Source organism: Vipera berus (assembly GCF_964194415.1).
Source record: "Vipera berus genome assembly, chromosome: 2".
NCBI classification, from domain to species: Eukaryota; Metazoa; Chordata; class Lepidosauria; order Squamata; family Viperidae; genus Vipera; species Vipera berus.
In genome coordinates, this window is record NC_138203.1 from 178286075 (window position 1) to 178306131 (window position 20057).

The 20057-nt window shown below is 41.8% G+C and overlaps 1 protein-coding gene across 5 annotated transcripts in view; it reads left to right on the top strand.

Annotated features, from left to right (window-relative positions):
• Window positions 1-4674: 4674 nt before the first annotated feature.
• Window positions 4675-20057, top strand: part of PIK3R6 (phosphoinositide-3-kinase regulatory subunit 6) — a 36838-nt gene continuing 21455 nt past the window's right edge. The window contains exons 1-4 of one of the 5 annotated variants that reach the window (XM_081318590.1): window positions 4675-5104; window positions 13422-13469; window positions 15467-15596; window positions 16905-16988. In XM_081318590.1, the coding sequence (XP_081174716.1) occupies window positions 15584-15596; window positions 16905-16988 (97 nt within the window). In that variant the 5' untranslated portion in view covers window positions 4675-5104; window positions 13422-13469; window positions 15467-15583. Of the gene's footprint in view, window positions 5105-5560; window positions 5756-13421; window positions 13470-15466; window positions 15597-16904; window positions 16989-20057 lie in introns of those variants that run through there. The other 4 variants (XM_081318586.1, XM_081318589.1, XM_081318588.1 and 1 more) reach the window with 4 other exon arrangements.

The window sequence follows — 20057 nt, forward strand, 5'->3', positions numbered from 1 at the left end:
AGTTTGACAGCTGGAACAGCTTCACTGAGTATGCCAAAGGTTAGCGCAGAGACTTACAGAAAGCCTATTCAGTGAATTCTTGTTGGGCTTTAAAAATACTGTATCCCCATTCTTCCTTAGAGCAGCTCATGTTATGTAATTCCTCTCGTTTATCCTCATAACAACATTATGAAGGCTGAGACGTTTTCATTGTAGTGACCTAATTTATTCCATAGCAGAGTTGGGGCTATGTCTCGGTTTAGTCACTATGCCAGTCTTGCCCACCCTGGGAAGGGAACGATTGGGGTTGGAAGTTCCCAGGCTACCGCATCCAACAGAATGGGCATGTGCAGATCCTATCTTAAGCAGTGGCATCTTGTTGTTGTTGTTAGTTGCGAAGTCGTGTCCGACCCATCGCGACCCTATGGACAATGTTCCTCCAGGCCTTCCTGTCCTCTACCATCTTCTGGAGTCCAGTTAAGCTCACGCCTACTGCTTCAGTGACTCCATCCAGCCACCTCATTCTCTGTCGTCCCCTTCTTCTATTGCCCTCAATCTTTCCCAGCATTAGGCTCTTCTCCAGTGAGTCCTTCCTCCTCATTAGGTGGCCAAAGTATTTGAGTTTTAGCTTCAGGATCTGGCCTTCTAAAGAGCAGTCAGGGTTGATCTCCTCTAGGACTGACCGGTTTGATCGCCTTGCAGTCCAAGGGACTCGCAGGAGTCTTCTCCAGCACCAGAGTTCAAAGGCCTCAATTCTTTTGCGCTCAGCCTTTCTTATGGTCCAACTTTCACTGCCATACATTGCAACTGGGAAGACCATAGCCTTGACTATACGCACTTTTGTTGACAGGGTGATGTCTCTGCTTTTTAGTGTGCTGTCTAGATTTGCCATGGCTTTCCTCCCTAGGAGCAAGCGTCTTTTAATTTCTTGACTACAGTCCCCATCTGCAGTGATCTTGGAGCCCAGGAAAATAAAATCTGTCACTACCTCCATTTCTTCCCCATCTATTTGCCAGGAATTAAGAGGGCCGGATGCCATGATCTTAGTTTTCTTAATGTTTAGTTTCAACCCAACTTTTGCACTCTCCTTCTTCACTCGCAACAAGAGACTCTTCAGTTCCTCTTCACTTTCTGCCATTAGAGTGGTATCATCTGCATATCTTAGGTTGTTGATATTTCTTCCAGCAATCTTAATTCCAACTTTTGATTCATCTAGCCCTGCCTTTCTCATGATGTGCTCTGCATATAAGTTAAATAGGCAAGGCGACAGTATACAGCCTTGCCGGACTCCTTTCCCAATTTTGAACCAATCAGTGGTTCCGTGTCCAGTGTCCAGATCCACACAATCAAAGGCTTTAGCATAGTCAATGAAGCAGAAGTAGATGTTTTTCTGGAACTCTCTAGCTTTCTCCATGATCCAGCGTATGTTGGCAATTTGATCTCTAGTTCCTCTGCCTCTTCGAAATCCTGCCTGTACTTCTGGTAGTTCTCGATCCACATACTGCTGAAGTCTAGCTTGTAGGATTTTAAGCATGACTTTGCTAGCATGAGAAATGAGTGCAATGGTGCGATAGTTTGAACATTCTTTGGCATTGCCTTTTTTTGGAATTGGAATGTAAACTGATCTTTTCCAATCCTGTGGCCACTGTTGAGTTTTCCAAATTTGCTGGCAAATTGAGTGTAGCACTTTTACTGCATCGTCTTTTAAGATTTTGAATAGCTCAGCTGGAATACTGTCACCTCCACTAGCTTTGTTGTTGCTCAGCTTTTCTAAGGCCCACTTCACTTCACATTCTAGGATGTCTGGCTCGAGGTCAGTGACCACCTCATTGTGATTATCAGGGACGTTAAGCTCATTCTTGTATAGTTCTTCTGTGTAATTTTGCCACCTCTTCTTAATCTCTTCTGCCTCTGTTAGGTCCCTGCCATTTTGGTCCTTTATCATGCCCATTTTTGCATTGAACGTTCCCTTCATCTCTCCAATTTTCTTGAAAAGATCTCTGGTCCTCCCTATTCTATTGTTTTCTTCTATTTCTTTGCACTGTTCATTTAAGAAGTCATTCTTATCTCTTCTAGCTATTCTCTGGAATTCTGCATTCAATTGGGCGTATCTTTCTTTTTCTCCCTTGCCTTTTGCTTCCCTCCTTTCCTCAGCTATTTGCAAAGCTTCCTCAGACAGCCATTTTGCTTTCTTGCATTTCTTTTTCTTTGGGATGGTTTTGGTTGCTACCTCTTGTACAATGTTGCGAACCTCTGTCCATAGTTCTTCAGGCACCCTGTCTATCAGATCTAATTCCTTAAATCTATTTGTCACCTCTACTGTATATTCAACAGGGATATGATTTAATTCATACCTGACTGGCCTAGTGCTTTTCCCTACTTTCTTCAGTTTAAGCTTAAACTTTGCAACAAGAAGCTCATGGTCTGAGCCACAGTCAGCTCCTGGTCTTGTTTTTATTGACTGTATAGAGCTTCTCCATCTTTGGCTGCAGAGTACATAGTCAATCTGATTTCTGTGTTGACCGTCTGGTGATGTCCATGTGTAGAGCCGTCTCTTGGGTTGTTGGAAAAGGGTGTTTGCTATGACCATCGTATTCTCTTGACAAAATTCTATCAGCCTGTGCCCTGCTTCATTTTGTACTCCAAGGCCAAACTTGCCTGTTATTCCGGTTATCTTTTGGCTTCCTACTTTAGCATTCCAATCCCCCATGATGATAAGGACATCATTTTTTGGTGTTAGTTCTATAAGGTGCTGTAGGGCTTCATAGAACCGGTCAATTTCATCCTCTTCAGCACCGGTGGTTGGGGCATAGACTTGGACTACTGTGATATTGAATGGTTTGCCTTGGATTCGAACTGAGATCATTCTGTCATTTTGAGGATTGTATCCCAGTATTGCTTTTCCTACCCCTTCATGGATTACTGCCTTGTCGTGGCGAAGGGGCTTGCGTAATTCAATGAAGCTATGAGCTATGCCGTGCAGGGCCACCCAAGACGGACAGGTCATAGCAGAGAGTTCTGACAAAACGTGATCCACTGGAGAAGGAAATGGCAACCCACTCCAGTATCTTTGCCATGAAAACCCTATGGACAGTACCAAAAGGCAAAACGATATGACGCTGGAAGATGAGCCCCTCAGGTCGGAAGGCGTCCAATATGCTACTGGGGAAGAGCAGAGGGCTAGTACTAGTAGCGCCAGAAAGAATGAAGCGACTGGGCCAAAGCCGAAAGGACGCTCAGCTGTGGATATGTCTGGTAGTGAAAGGAAAGTCCGATGCTGTAAAGATTTTTTCTCCATAGGAACCTGGAATGTAAGATCCATGAATCAAGGAAAGCTGGACGTGGTCAAACAAGAGATGACAAGACTGAACATTGACATCTTAGGTATCAGCGAACTAAAATGGACAGGAATGGGTGAATTTAATTCAGATGACCATCAGGTATACTACTGCGGGCAAGAATCCCTCAGAAGAAATGGAGTAGCCTTCATAGTCAATAAAAGAGTGGCATCTGGAGAGCTGCAAATGCAGTGGCTACATTTATTGAGTTTAAATATGAATTATTTAAATCCAAGTCCAAGACCTTTGGAGTGCAATGTGAAAGAAATACTGTATTACATCTCTTGTGTATTTATATTTTATATATATTAGAAGGCAGCCTTCCCAAACTGAAACCCCTGGATGTGTTGGATTTCAACCCCCATCATTCCCAGCCAATTAACTGATGAGTCTGGGGCTTAATTTCAAGAGAGGTCACGGTGAGGACCTTCTCCGCTTCAGAGCGGTAGTCCTCAACTTACAACAGTTCATTTAGTGACTTATGACCATTTCTCACACTAACGACCAATGCCGCCTCTGCACGGTCATGTGATCAAATTTCAGATGCTTGGCAACTGACTCGTACTTATGACGGTTACAATGTCCCGGGGTGATGTGATCCCCTTTTGCGACCTTCCGACAAGCAAAGTCAATGGGGGAAGCCAGATTTACTTAGTTTACAACCTGTAAACTAACTTAACAACTGCAGTGACTCACTTAACAGCCGTGGCAAGAAAGTTCGTAAAATGGGGCAAACCTCACTTAACAAGTGTCTCGCTCAGCAACAGGACTCTGGAGCTCCATTGTGATCGTAAGACGAGGACTACCTGCATTGGGTAATATAAACACGTCTTCTACCCAATCAACATCTGGAGGGGAAAACCCGGCAAAGAATGAACCAAGGTAGGAGAGGAGGGAGAGCCAGGCCGGGAGGGGGGGGGGGCTTGTTGAGAGGCTTTTTACTCGTGGAAAGGCGAAGCTGCGGAGAGAGGCTTGCAAATGCCGCCGCCGCCGCCGGGCACCAAAGGAGAGGACAAACACCTGCCTGACCTCTTGCAAGCTCACGTGGACAGAGCTGTCCCCCGTGGCCGTGGGCGAAAACCCCTCTCGGTGGAGCCAGCGAGGCACCGTCCAAGCCAGGGGTCTTCAAACTTGGCCCTTTTATGACTTGTGGACTTCAACTCCCAGAATTCCTCAGCCAGCTTTGCTGGCTGAGGAATTCTGGGAGTTGAAGTCCACAAGTCATAAAAGGGCCAAGTTTGAAGACCCCTGGTCCAAGCCTTCCGGAGGCTTCTCCGGTAACTCTCGGTTGGGTTCTCCCTGCCGGGAGGCGTCAACGTTGCCGTTCAGTCAACTCCCGCTGCCGCCCAGCTGAGCTCAGCTATTCCTCGGCGCCGAAAAAAAAAAAAAGACAGACGGGCGGGCGGGCGGGCGAGCGAGCGGAGTGGCAAAGCCAGGAGCCGAGCGAAGCAACCTTCGGACAGGAAAGGAAGTGCGTCTGTCCTCCCGCAGGGCGGCGAGGATCTTTATTTTTGGGGAGGCTTCGGCTGAGCCGCCCTGGGGCCGGAGGTGAGCGGCCGGCCGCGGAGAGAACTTCGAGGGAGCGAGCCAAACCCGCCAAAACGCTTCCTGAGCGGCCGAGCCAAAAACCGAGACGGCGCGCGCGAGCGGGCCGGCGCGCGGACGAAGACGGCCCCTTAGCGAGGCCCCCGATGGCCCCTTTGCTCCAAGGGCCCTTCGCGAGTTCAGGCGGGGACCGGTCACGGGAGGCTTTCGAGACTAGCCCCGCTTTTCTCGCCCTAATAAAGGTAACGGCCGCCTCTCTCTCTCTCGGGAGCCCGCTTTTCTCGCGCCTCCTGGGAGCCCGCGGCGGCCGGTCGCTTTCCTCAGGTTGACGGGAGAAAAGGACGAGGCGCAGAAGGCGGGACGTTAATACCCCCCCCCCCGGAGAGGCGCAGCAATAAACAGGAGAATCCAGTAAAGGAGGCGTTTGAGGGGAGGAGGGGGGGCTCGTCGTTAAGATTTCCGAAGGAACACCAATTCTGGTTAAAACTTCCCCGTTAGAAAGCTTTGGAGCGACTAGGAACGGGTCTCTCCAAAATCTCTCTTAGCTCTCCGCCTTGTTGTTTGATCCGATGGAAGACGGGGCGGGGGGGGGGAGAGGGACGACGGGTGTTTTTGGCCAGATCCGGAGCAGGAAAGTTTTGTGTGGCGAGGGACAAAAGTTGCAGTTTTGGGGGGGGGGAAGTGGTGGAGGGTGAGGGAAAGAAGAACCGCGCTCTCTCGGCCGGATATCGCTGCTTCCGTCTGCTGAGGGACGACGTGAGCCAGTGGTCCCGTGCAGGGAAAATTGTCCCTCCGGCAACTGGGAAGGCGGGAAGGGAGAAAGGCAGCGCGGCAGACTCGATCCCAGGAAACCAGGGGCCAGCAGAACTGGAAGGCCCGGTGCTCAGCAACAGGTGTTTTTGTTTCCCCCCCCCAATCGACTCGGGGCTATTTTTATTTTTTTTATTTATTTTAATTCCATTTATATCCCGCCCTTCTCAGGGCGGCTTGCATGCTTAGCAGTAGCCTTCATTCTATGTATATGCCTGCTTATTAGGGCTTTCACACACCCCCCAAGCGGCATTATTACAAAGTCAGCTTAATTGCCCCCAACAATAATCTGGGTCCTCATTTTACCTACCTCGGAAGGATGGAAGGCTGAGTCAACCTTGAGCCTGGTGGGATGCGAACCTGCACTAATTGCAGGCAGCTGGTGTTACTTAAGGAGGCATTAGCCCACTGCTCCACCAAGGCTCAATATCCCTGCAAAGGGGAGCCAGCGGTGCTCCCCTCGGTGCGCCTGGCAGGAGCGGGTTAATTTTGACTTGCCCGTTCAGATTCCTGGCAGAAACACTTCGCCCTTGTTTCCAGATTCCCCCCCTCCACCCTGGGACAGGAAAAACTGGAACAGAGGTGCCGAGGATGGCTGCCATTACTTTTGGGAGGCGGCTTGTCGGTTTCTTTGCGCAATTGCTAGCTTGTGTTACAGGAGCTTTGCCCCTCAGAGCATTTAGCTGGATGGGTGCCCTCCTGCAGCCTCGGGGGGGGGGCACATGGCAGCTGCTCCTCCTCTCAGTTGAAGGCTATTTAGAGAACACCCAAAGAGCCTCCTCAAAGAAACGTGTGATTAGCCAAGCACTGATTCTTCCTGGGTGAATGTGTGAACTGGAACCACCGGAGACCCTTATGTTGGAGGTGGTACCGCAACCCTGTTTGTGGTGTTTGAAATGTGGTGCCCAGTTTGCATGTTGAAGCTTCCCTGCACTGAGACCAGAAATTGCTTCATTTAGCTTTACTGGTGTGGCTGGTGTTCATCAAAATTTTATATAATTTTCCTTCTCCCTACTTAGAAATGTTCAAGGAGTTGAATTTGGAACTTCTGCATGAAAAATATTGCGGTCTATCAGCCTTTGATGTTTCTAAATGATTAATATTGATGTGAGCACCAATGCAACGAGTCTCTTGGAAGCTGTGGGAATTTCTTCCCCATCTAATTTCAGGCTTCATGAACACTTCACCAAAAGTGTTGGTTCTCAAATCCTGTTCATCAGCTGGAGGAAAGGCAGGAGTACAAGATATGGTTTCCGTTTTTCTTAACTTTGCATTCATTCTTATGTTTTTGGTGATCTTGATGGATCAGTTGATTTGAGTGCTAGCCACACAGAATGACAAGTGTTTTCGTACTACAGCTAGGTGCAAAAAACACGTTTAATTAGGTCACATAGCAAATTGTGTATGGCTTTCTTAATAATAGTTCATTTGTTAGCAACTTGTAAGAACCCAGCCCTTTTCATTACTGTAGTTTATTACTCAGTGAATTGAGCAAATCCTGAGTCAGGACTTGGGAGAAATGAGTTGAGACCTTGTCTCCATTGCTACCCCAATTAATGTTAGACATGATCACTTTTGTATAAAGTTTTGGAGGCAGAACTACTTTAACAGGTGTTTGGATGTGCTGCTTCATTTTATGAACAGATTCGGCAATATGTCGCATTTCCTACTGTATTATCTTTTCAGCTGATATTCTGAAAATGTCACTGAAAATGGTATCAGAGATGCTAAATGCTTTCTGGAAGCCCTCATCTCATCTAATTAAATGTGATAAGTTGGAGAAATTCTCCAAAGGATCGTTCATGTTTAGGAACTGATGTGCATATCCTTCTGGCTAAAACTATAACTCACAAAACACCTGATATATGGGGAAAGACCATATCTTTTAATAGTATCAGAATCAACCTATTTTTCATTATATATGGGATCATAGTCTCTTTTCCCAGCTTTCAGCCACTTCTCGGAATCATTGCCACATTCTTTCTTTTACAAGTCACTACATGTTTACCTAGGAATAAGTTCCACTGAAACTAATAGACTTTCCATATGATAAAATATGCATGGAATTCTGCTTCCAGTTTCTGGTTCCAGCCAACAATGTACCTGCTCTTTTTCTGTTCTGCAATATGCCACTTTTCTCCTTGGATGCATCATTTTACTCTATAGAGAGTAAAAGGTTGCAGCCTAAGATTAAAATAGGCAACAAAGCCAATTAACCACTGAACAGAAAAATATAATTCCTGAGCCAAGCCCGGCTGACATTTTTTTTATTTGTTTCTAAAGTTATCATATTAAGCTTTGCAGAAAGGGTATAATTTCTGAGTTTTCAGGATTACCTGTGGTCCCTAAAGCATTACACAAATATTGTTGAGTTAAAACAAATGAGGTTTTTAAATGCAATTACTTCATTTAAATTAATGTTGAAGCTTAATTAAGCCAAAGAAGCCAAATAATGTGTTGTTCCTACCCACTTCTTTCTCATCTCCCCACCTGCTCTTCTTCAATATGCCCTGTACATGCCAATGAGGGATTAAATTAGCTCCTGCCCTGAAATGCTTATATCTGAGCTTTACAGCAGTGTAGTACAGTCTTTCAAGTGAGGCCCTGGCTCCTCCTGGGTCTCCCCAAGCTAAATCCGAATATAGCAATACATTTTGCAAGTTTTCCCAACCTCTTTAAAAGGAAAGGGAAGACCCAAGCTAAAATTAGAATTGTATAGAAAATGTAGTCTACTCAGTTAGCAGTAGGATCCCACTCAACACACTGAAATAAAATGGATTGGGGGAACTGTTCCTTTACTTTGCAGCATACTGTCTTTGACCACCATAAGTGCAGAGGCTGCAAAATTAATAAATTAAGAGTCTGTGAGGGCAATGACTATAGAATTAAAATATGGTAAGGTATAAACTATAAAAATTCCAGAAAACTAAAAGCTGCAAAAGCTACCTGACTAATTAAAGTTTTGTGAAATTGTAGAGATGAATAGTGAAACAATTTACTTTTTATTTTACTTAATTTATTTTATTGCTCTAATGGTCTGTGGATCTTACATCACTCTCTAACTATGTGGAAATGTCCATGTAGTCACCACGAATCAAGCTAGATTCAAGGGACCTTGACTTTTGAATACTGTGCCTATTCAGATAATAGATGCTAGTAGGTTTCAAAATATTTGATAAAGTAGCAAAATACATTTTATACAGCTAGTTTCAAAGGGTTCTTTGAAAACTTTTCCTTTTATGTAGGAAAACTTTATGGGCTAATATATTTGCTAATTCTTACTGGTGCTATAAAGCTTCTTGTGTTTTTTGTTGCACAGACTAACATAATTAACAACCTTGTAAATTCTAAAATCTTCTACAGTGATAAAGTAGAAGGAGAAAAAGCAGAAAGTTGTAGATTTTTTAAAAGCAACTTTTACAAAAGCATACACTTTCTGTAACAACTGCTTAGATTTCTGAGCATATTTTCAATCCAGAACAAACTTTACCTTATTCTATACATTTATTCTAGCCACTAGAAAAACCAGCCCATTTCTCCATATATCAATATCAGGAGCTTGCCTTAGTTTGGCCTCAACCATCCATCCTTGAAACTATAAGTCCTAACTTTTATGTAACCACAGTCTTTTTAGTTAAAGGTAAAGGTAAAGGTTCCCCCGCACATGCGTGCTAGTCATTTCCGACTCTAGGGGCCGGTGCTCATCTCCGTTTCAAAGCCGAAGAGCCAGCGCTTGTCTGAGGATGTCTCTGTGGTCATGTGGCCGGCATGACTAGACGCCAAAGGCGCACGGAACGCTGTTACCTTCCCACAGGAGTGGTCCCTATTTTTCTACTTGCATTTTTTACATGCTTTCGAACTGCTAGGTGGGCAGAAGCTGGGACGAGTAACAGGTGCTCACTCTGCTACTTTTTAGTTAAAGGTAGCTTAATATGTCACAGTGAAACTAAAGAAATTATATCTGCAAATCAGAGGCTTATTAGGACATCAACACAATGCTGTTGTGTTAATATATTTGAATAATGAGGGTTTCTCATTGCACATGCAATGAACATATCCATTTGTGGATGTATGTTTATAAATATGGCTTTTTAATATAAAGTACATACTGGTACTTTATGATTGGCATCATTTTACTAGTCATAGATAGCTAGATGACACTTGTTAGTCTGACACCCTACAGATGTTTTCAAGTATGAATCCTATTACCCCCTAGCCAATGTGATGATAAATCCCAAAATAATACATCAATTACTTCTAGGGGGATAAAGAATAAAAAGTCAGGTAATTGAAATTGCCTTCTATGTCTTATTATTGACATAACCAATTTTGGCAAACATCCAGCATTCAGTTTTAAACATACTTATTCAACGGAACTTCGAAGAGAGTGTGCTTAGGACCACATGCAAAGTCAGGTTTCCTGAGATTCAAGAAGGCTGCTTCATACATAAATAATAAAGAGATTGGCATATTACTTTTCAAGAATGTCAATGAGAAACAGCAGACTTAGAGATCAAGGAAACCACCAAGTGTTTGCAAGATAAGTCCCTCAGATTAGAGCAATTGCAAAATTTGCTTGGATTTAATTTTGTCCTAAAACTGGCAGAGGCGCATGTACTTTTTATTTTGCTACATTACTCAGTTGTATAAGAATAAACAAAGGTAATGTTTCTTTTGATTGCCTTGAATGAAAGGCAATCTGCTGATTGGACATTCTGATACCTTACTTTAAGGTATCTCCACCCTCCAAATATGGGGCTCAGAACAGTTGCCTTATCTTAAAAGAAGTCTCAACGACTTACACACAGCTGTGCATGTTCTACAAACTAAGTGTGTGGCTAAAGTTAATATCTAAGAATTGTCTTCCAGATCCTCAGGAAATGCAGGGAAATACTTCATTGTTTGCTGTTGCTAAATTTCGAGGTTTAGCCAACTTCTGTTTGTGGAATTGCTTCCTTAAGAGTTATGGGAGTTTCGAGGCTGTTTGTAGCTTCAGCAGTCACTGATGGCCCTGACAAAAGGTGTAAAGAGGAAGTTTGTCTGCAACAACTTTTGCCGTGACTGGGGTCCTAAAATAGAAAACCGGAAATGGTTAGAGCTGTTTCTGAAATTAGGCCCACCCATGATGAGAAAGGAAACTTTTAGTCCTCCAAAAAAAAAAAATCACTAGTGTTGTATTTTGAATGGACACATGATCAGACACATTTTGCAAAACATCCAGCGTGATCAGTTCAATTATATTTTTGATGATTAAAATGTTATATGGATTGAAATTTATTAGGCCACATTTTGGTTTTGAAAATCTAATGCAGTAATGACTTCTGTAGCATTGTGTATACAGTAATTCCCAGCGAGGTAAGGATTTAAGTCTCTAATAAAGGTTTAAAGAAAGTGCTGTATTGCTTCACCTTCATGAGAGAAGAAAGGTTTGTTTGTTAGCAGCATATTATTCTGGGGCAGTGGCACAGTTGAACAGTGCCATGTTTTTAGACCTCCTAGCTTGTACCAAGGCCGCTGGAAGGCCGTCATTTACCCCTCCCCTTTTCTGCATGGAAAATTAACTTCCAGCACCAATACAGCAACCACTCAAACTGTTTTTGTCCTTTCTGATCCCCTCCATAGGGTTTCAGGGGGGTTGACACCTCCACACCCCCAGCAGCCAAAAAAAGAGTGCCCATTTTCATCATTTAGCAGGTTGTTTCCACAAAATGGAGGGAATTAGTTCACTAGGGAAGTGTTACTCTTATCCCGAATAAGCCTATTCTAGCCTTGGTCTTATCTCTTTTGGATACATTTGCAGGGTCAATAAACTGGGTTTAAACGGGTATCTCCGTGACCCAGTTAAGCATGTTGTGCAAAAGGCCAGTAATTCTTCCTCTCAATTGCTATCCAATGGCAGGCATCCTAAGTAGAGGCTGCTTAATGCAGTTTCCAAACTTGGCATCCCCTGAATGGCTTGAAATACAGGTAGTCCTTGATTTAAGCCATTTGCTTAGTGACCGTTCGAAGTTACAGTGGCACTGAAAAAAGTGACTTTTGACCATTTTTCACATTTACAACCACTGCAGCTTCCCTGTGGTCACATGATCAGAATTCAGATACTTGGCAACTGACAATGTATTTATGATGGTTGCCGGGTCCTGGGGTCGTGAGACCATATTTGCAACATTCTGACAAGCAAAGTCCATGGGGGAAACCAGATTCACTTAACAACTGCATCACTAACTTAACAACTGCAGTGATTCACTTCACAACTATAAAGAAAGAGTGAGGCAAGAGGCAAATGAGGCAAAATTCACTTAGCGACTGTCTTGCTTAGTAATGGAAATTATGGGCTCAACTGTGGTCATAAATCGAGGATTACCAATTGTGGTCATAAGTCCCACCACCCATAGTGCTGCAAGCATGCCAGATAGTTGCAGTCCCATCTAGGTAAGAGACGCTTGATCAAGTGAGATGCATGTTGTAAACTTTATAAAGTATTTGCCTAGAACTGAAAGGGTTTCCTTCACTCTCACAGAGTCTTTAGGAAGAATTAGAACACCTGAACTATTTCCCATCATTTCCCACCATTTCCCAATATACCTCAAAGTACTTTGGGGTGGAAATATCTTATTTGTTTTTTCTCACTGCTTTCCTGGTGTCTGGCAAAATGGTAGATTCCACACACACACACATGTCAGAATCCATTTATATCACATTCATAAATGTATGTTTAAAGCATTATCCCCCCCCATATGGATTCCACCATCTCCCGAGGAAGGAGGAGCATATGTGGATTCAGCCTGCCTTAGGTTATTTCAAAGACCAAGGAAACCTTTTGAACTGGGGGGATCAAAAGGGAGGGTTAGAGAAGAAGGTATCTGGCTTGTGTTTTCTTTTAATTCTGGAGAGGAAGAAGGCAATAACCATAAAGATTTGAAGTTCCTTTTTTTCCCCCACGAAAGGGATGACACGAAGTAGAAGGATGGGGGCTGACCAAATGGGGTTGAGGGAAGGGGGGTTGAACCGGGTACCCTTTATAAAATTTCAATTTGTAAAACAATACTAAGTCCTGTCTTGTATTCCCACAACCAAGCATGTCCTAGTAAAGATTCCTTTTGGACTAGAACTGACTCCAAGAGTTTTTGTCTTCCTAAGACGTGGTTTGGGGTGGGTCCTGACACACACCCAATATCAATGAAACTTGCAGCTTATTAACTACGTAAGTCTCCTGATTTTTTTCTGATGGGAATCAACTCTTATATGTGGTTTTGTAAACAGCTGAAAATTGTTTGGTACTTAAGATGAATAATGAGTGAATTACTTGGGAAGACTAAAAGAATAATGTGGCACATTATCCCACATCTTTGTTTGCAAACCGCTAACTTTTTGTAGCCACACAATACTTTAATAACCCAGTTATTTAAAAAAAAACCCAGGACAGTGGAAGTACCATAAATGTACAATATGGAGGTAGGGAAATTGGCTATTGAGTTGTATGCCAGAGCATACAATGAGCCCTGAACAACATCTAAATGTGACTAATTTAAAATTTAACAAATGTAGTTACTGATTTTGATTATTATTTTTGTCACATTAAAAATTGTGCTTCGATAGCAACATCTAAAGGAGCTTGGAGGGAATACCAGTCTTGAAGACTTGGGATCGCTACATGCCTATCCCTGTTTTATGCATTCATTATATGAATCTCTGAATCCTAATGTCTCAAAAATATCCTGAGAGTTTATATTGATTTTGTTTCACCAGTTACTTCTCTAGAAATTTTTGAGCCCACATCTTGTCACTTGAATTCTTGTAAGTATGTATATGTGCATATTGATATTTATGAGGAAAGTTTTAGCACATTTTGGAACAACCACTGGTATGAATCCACCCACATTTCAAAAGATTTTTGTGGTGGCACTTCTTGTTTTGCAGCTGAGGAGAAACTGATGCGGTTATCATTGCTTGGGCTCACTGGGTTCATTCTCAAGCATGAATGCATGAATTCCATAGTGTAGCCCAGCCTGTAAGCTCTGGGGAGGCCAGGTGACATGAGGCTGCGGAATAGCTAACAACGAAAGCATTTTACAAGGTTGGTTTTACCATTAAGCTCTTGGTCCAAAGGTGCTGGATAATTGCCTCAAAACTGGACTGTGGAAAATATGGCAGGTGGACAAAGCCACTGAATCCGTGTGGCTTCTAGCAGGCTGGTGGTACCTTTTTCCAAAGAGCTTCAGGATGAAATTGGGAGAGGGAGAGCCTATGACAAGAAAATTTGCATATCAGGAGACTCTGGAGATCACTTTGAATGTATTATCAGAGATTACAGATATGATAATATCTGCCCTGACTTTACTGGCTTCAAACGTGTTTAAGAGATCTGTAGTTTCAGGGCAAGAGGGAAGAGACAACACATTCCACTTTCTAATCCTTTCAAATATTTGCAGGTATTATCAACACTGGTGAGGCAGGTAAAGCAAGTCTATCTTAGGCATGTTTCTACATGATGGAAATTGGCAGATTTAAATGGCCTATTTTAGAGATCTGGCTGGGTATATAGATCCCATAATATAAATGATTGAGCTTGTTGTTGTTTGGCTGTCGTGAGTTTCCTTATGCTCTGAAGAGCATACTAAGGTAAGTGAGACCTTCTTGATCTATGGCAGTCTCAGAGTGTTGTATTCAAAATCTTATCATGCTGTATTTTCTACTGCCAGACCTTCACAATATCATTTCCTATGCTTACTTTGGAAGCCCTTTCAACATAATTTCCTATGCTTGGAAGCTATAGCACTGTATTTACAATTACAGGACAAGCATCACATAGGTCTGTTCATCATCTTAGCTAACTCTGTTCTGCCTGTCACCATCCTGAATAGCAATGGTTTATGCTACTGATAGCTGGCCTCACAATATTTAGGGTTGTTGTGGAATGTCGCACATTCTAAAACAGCCTTCCTCTAATCTGATGCAGCCCAGCTATACTGACTCCAAATTCCTACTATAGTCATATGATAAAGCTACTAAAAGGATTGTAGTTCAGCTCATGTAGAGGGTGACAGACCAGGAAGGCTGTTTTAGGCCTGAGAACACTAGCCACTAGACAGGAAGTCCTCAACTTACAACAGTTCATTTAATGACAGTTCAAAGCTACAACAGCACTAAAATAAATGACTTATGACCATTTTTCATACTTAACAACTGTTGCAGCATCCCTGTGGTCACATGATCAAAATCCAGATGCCTGGCAAGTGGTTCATATTTATGATGGTTGCAGTGTCCCAGGATCATGTGATCAGCTTTTGCGACCTTCTGACAAGCCAAGTCAATGGGGAATCCAGATTCACTTAACAATTGTGTTACTAACTTAACAAATGCAAACGATTCACTTAAGAAACATCGTAAAATGGGGCAAACTCACTTAACAAATGTTTCCCTTAGCAACATAGATTTTGACCTCAATTGTGGTTTGTAACTCGAGGACTACCTATATTGCACCAAGATAACTTTCAAGTTTTATCCTGTGAATTTTTTTAACAAAGGAATGGACAACCCCGAGGGACTGAATTATCACTGCAGCCTTCAATATGTTTGTAAAAAGAGCACTGGAGGATTGCAATGCTGAGGAGTTTGGGTGAGGGTGGGGGGCTATAGCAGCAGGAGGGAAAGAAAATCTCATTTCATGCACTTGTGTGAGTGTGGATGTTATTCTGAACACCGAACTGCTGTGGGAGGCAAACCATTTCATCCTTTGCTCTTCCACAGAGCAGTCCACAGCCTCTGCCTTACACCATCGTCTTATTTTGCAGAAGCTGCACAGGAACTGAGGCCATGCTGAGTGAAATTGAGACCTCCGTTCACCTAGCTCTCCAAAAAGCGTGGCTACAATTAAGCTTGCAATCAACTCCTTTAAACACTGTCCAGATATGGAAAACCCAGGTCTGTGCTTGGTATTAGAGCATGACATTCTAATTAGGAAAGGTGAAATGGATCCAGTTTTCTTTTGCTATCCTTCCCTGTTGGAGAAAAAAAGAAAAAAAGAAAACATAGGAGAGTGTCAAGTACAAGGAACAACGTTGTCGGCCGATCAGATAAATTTCTTTATTGCTATTTGCCTGTTTACAAAAATCTCACCAGGCTAACAGCACTCTCTTGAGAACAACCATAGCCCTTCAGGCCTTTGTGGGGTGTGTGTTAGGTCTCTGTTGCTTCCTCCCTTGCACAGATTCCAAGCTAGCCAGGCTATTGGTTCCACTCCCAACCTCAGTTGCCGATTCCATCACAACAGCTAGCTATGCTTAAACACAAGGAGCACCTAAAGAGTCTTAGGATGCCTTGAAATTAAGCATTATTTATACTTAAAGACTTCATGAGAAAACTACTATAGGCTTGATTAAGCTCACTTACTATAAAAAATGAACATTGTTGCAATTTTCTATCCTCTTTCTATTAATTCTGTCCTCTTTTTTACAATACATAATATGTATAAACCTATCATGGCTGATAGTAATTGCTGATGGGTTGTTTAAATAAAAAATATCATTTTTTTAATTAATTGAATTGTTTACACATGGTACCCTTCAAGTTTTGTTTGTAAACAGTGCCAAGGAAAGAAAGTGTGTATGGAAAATACTGCTGAGAAATAAACCTGGATATTTTGATTTTATCTATGTTCTACAATATTGATGTATTAGTCATAACTGTGGTACTGCTTAGCTTAATGCAGACATGTCAAACACAAGGCCCGGGGGCCGGATCCGGCCCGCGAAGTGGTTTCATGTGGCCCGCGAAGCCATCCTGGAAACAGTGAGGGAACGGCCCCCACTGCCTTGGCCCTGGCCCAGAGACCCTCCTCCTGCCAGAGACCCTCAGATCTGTCCCACTCCTGCCCAGGCCCCCATAGGCACCCTTGATGCAAACGATGTAGAGCTGGCCACGCCCACCCAGTAGGCCATACGCCCTCGAGCCATGCCCACCCAGTAGGCCACGCCCACCCTGGCCACACCCACTTGGCCCCCTGAGGGCAACCGCAATGCTAATGCGGCCCTCAATGAAATTGAGTTTGACACCCCTGGCTTAATGCATACATCTCAGATAGGAGCTAACAACACTAGTGATATATTACCAGGATTTTGCCTTTGTTGATAGGGATTATGTATATGTAAACTTATGTAAGTTTGTATGAAATTAAAAAATTGGAAATCACTGAACCTCTTTCCTCATGTTGATTACCTCTTCTGCTTCAAGAGGTTGAGTCAGACTTTCTCCGAAGTGTGCATGCCCTTCTTCGGGAACTTGATGGCCATCATCCAGCCTTCCAGAGTGAGAGAGGTAAGATCACTCCAGATTGCCAGCCTTCCAAGAGATTGGTTGCTGTGTACTTACACTTCCATTCTGTCAAGCATGGGAAATCAGGAAATCCAGGCAGTTCAAATGAATATAAAGGTCTGTTGCAAGCTTAAGCTCTCTTCAAGAATCTACTAATTAATAAAGCAAATTAGTAGTAGATAAGAGTCAATGGGATTTAAGATCAGCTGGACTTAGATTTCTTGTGGGCGTGAAGGAACTCAAGACTGAAGATGCATTTGACTCCTCCCTCAGGCTCAGCTTGATCATCTACACATTCTGCCTACATAAGCTGGAGCAAGGAAAGCTTGAATCTCCATGTTAGGATGTCATTCACTTGGAATTTGTTTTTGGATACCTTACTTGGTGAGATACTTGCTCAAAGATGAAGTAATTGATCTGATCCTAGAAGACAAATCTCTGCCCATTAAATTCTTCATTACCAGTAAAACTACAGAAAAGAAGCAATTGCTCCTTGTCAAAGAACATGCTTTGTAAAGATGAAATTTCCATCTGTTATCTCTAGTTGAGATATTTCAGGCAGCGAGATAGCAGAGCTTTGCCTAAAGAAAAGAGAACTGCCAAATGGCTGGGTAGAACATTGATCAAATCCAGTGGATTCCCAATTGGTTTGGCTTAATGTATGCTAGGAATAAACAACCCACATAGGGTAGGTTCACACAACATGCTTAAGAGGATTACAAGCATGTCATGAATAAACGTTCAATCTAAAATAGCCTTGGAGTTGTCTGGGGACAAATTACTTTCTCTAGTAAGCTGTATCCTATGAATAGAGAACAAATGGTTAACATAGAGTTAATCCACTCTTATCATCCACCCAGAAATGAAAGTGTAGAGCAATATCAGGGCTTCTCTGGAAAGTAATTCTGTTATTTTCTTTTTTTAATAAAGATTTTATTAGGTTTTTTTTCCTTACATACATATGTAAGTTTTTCAACCAGCGTGCAGTCTGGGTTCAAAAGCGCTAATACATAGTCAAATCCTAATCTTTGGTTCTTTCCTCTAGCCATTTGTAGAATGACTCCCAGGTTTGATAGTATTCTGTTTCTTCTTTATCTTTCAGTCTCATAGTTAATCTGTCCATGTCTGCGCATTCCAATATTTTTTTAATTACTTCTTCCTCTGTTGGTATTCTTTCATTTTTCCAGTATTGCACAAAGGTTATTCTTGCTGCTGTTGTGATGTGTAGAATCAAATATAAACTTTGTTTATTAATCTTTTCTGGTATCATACCTAATAGAAAAAGTTCAGGATTAAATTCTACATGTTCTCCCAACATTTTTTCTAACCAGGCATGTATTTTTTTCCAATAAGCCTTTGCTTTACCACATGTCCACCAGATATGATAATACATGCCTGAGTTATGTTTACATTTCCAACATCTATCTGACATATTTTTAAACATTTTTGCTAATCTTGCTGGTGGCAAGTGTGCCATCTATAAAACATTTTATATAGATTTTCTTTATACGAAATTGACACTGTCAATTTCTAATTTCTCTCCCATAATTTTTGCCATTTTCTAGTTTATATTATAACCAAAAATTTTCGCCCATCTTTTCATTGTTTCTTTAGTTTGTTCACTTTCCATCTCCAAAATTAACAAAAAATTATACATTTTCTTAATTTCTCATCAGAGGTTAACAATATCTTATCAAATACAGTTTGTTCTTTATAAAACCCATACAGTTTCACATCTTTTTCATATCTATTTTGCATTTAGCTGTGCCCACCACGACAGGTTGATGCCCTGATTTTCCAGTTCTTGTCTCGATTTTAATGTCCCATCAGTATTTAGAATATCTCTATATGTCCAGATTTGTTCAAAGTCTACCAAATTTGGATTTGAAAAAGCTTCCATCATTGATAGCCACCCTGGAATTTTTACATATATTTTAGTTTTAATTTTTCCCATACTGTTATTAAAGCTTTTCTAATATAGTGATTTTGGAAATATTTATGAATTTTATTTTTCCCATACCTCAAAAAAGCGTACCACCCTAATTGTAAATCGTGTCCCTCCAAATATAACAACCTTTTATTCCTGAGAGTTATCCATTCTTTCACCCATGTTAATACAGATGCTTGATAGTACAAAGCCCACTCAGGTAGCCCAAAACCTCCATTTACCTTAGCATCTTGCAATGTTTTCATCTTTATTCTAGCTTTCTTTCCTTGCCAAACAAACTTCCAAATTAATGAATTTAAATCTTGGAAGAATTTTTTCTCAAGTTTTATCGGATTTGTTTGGAATAAAAATAAAATCTTCGGCAATATATTCATTTCAACTGTAGCCATTCTTCCAAGTATTGACAATTGCAAATTCTTCCACTTTTCCAAGTCTAATTTTATTTGTTTCAATAGCCTTGTATAGTTGTCTTCTTTTATTGTTGAGCATTTGGCTGATAAGTATATACCCAAATATTTGACCTTTTTCACTATCTGTAGCTCTATTGATTCTGACATTCGTTTGTTTTTGTTTTTTTCTTATCTGTAAGATTCTTTACTATTACCTTGGTTTTTTCTTTATTTATTTTTAATCCCACTGTTTCTCCATACTGTTCTATTTTTCCCCACAATTTAGGAATCATCTCTAGAGGTTCTTCCAAAATAATTAGCAAATGCTTGTAATTTACATGTTTCACCCTTTATCCCCAACCCTTTAATTTCTGTATCTTGTTTAATATTTCTATTTAAAACTTCCAAGGTGAACATGAATAACAGGGAATTCTCTCTGTTATTTTCATCTCATAGCCAAAAAAGACATGGAAATAGTTAAGTTTCTGTCCACTATGCTTCTGATTCCAATCGGTCCTTGAGGAATTTCTTCCCAGGTTTTTCAGAGGAAAGTTAAAAAAGCAATAAGTAACAATCTCACTACTTTCTATAAAGATAGCCACTCTTCATCTTTGGACATCAGTTCACAGAGGTGATATATTTGCCTGGATTAGTTGTGTTGTGTGAAGATAACTGCAACAAAACCTTAATGACAGATCATGGTGGACTCCAACCAGTGTCAATATCCATTTCCCT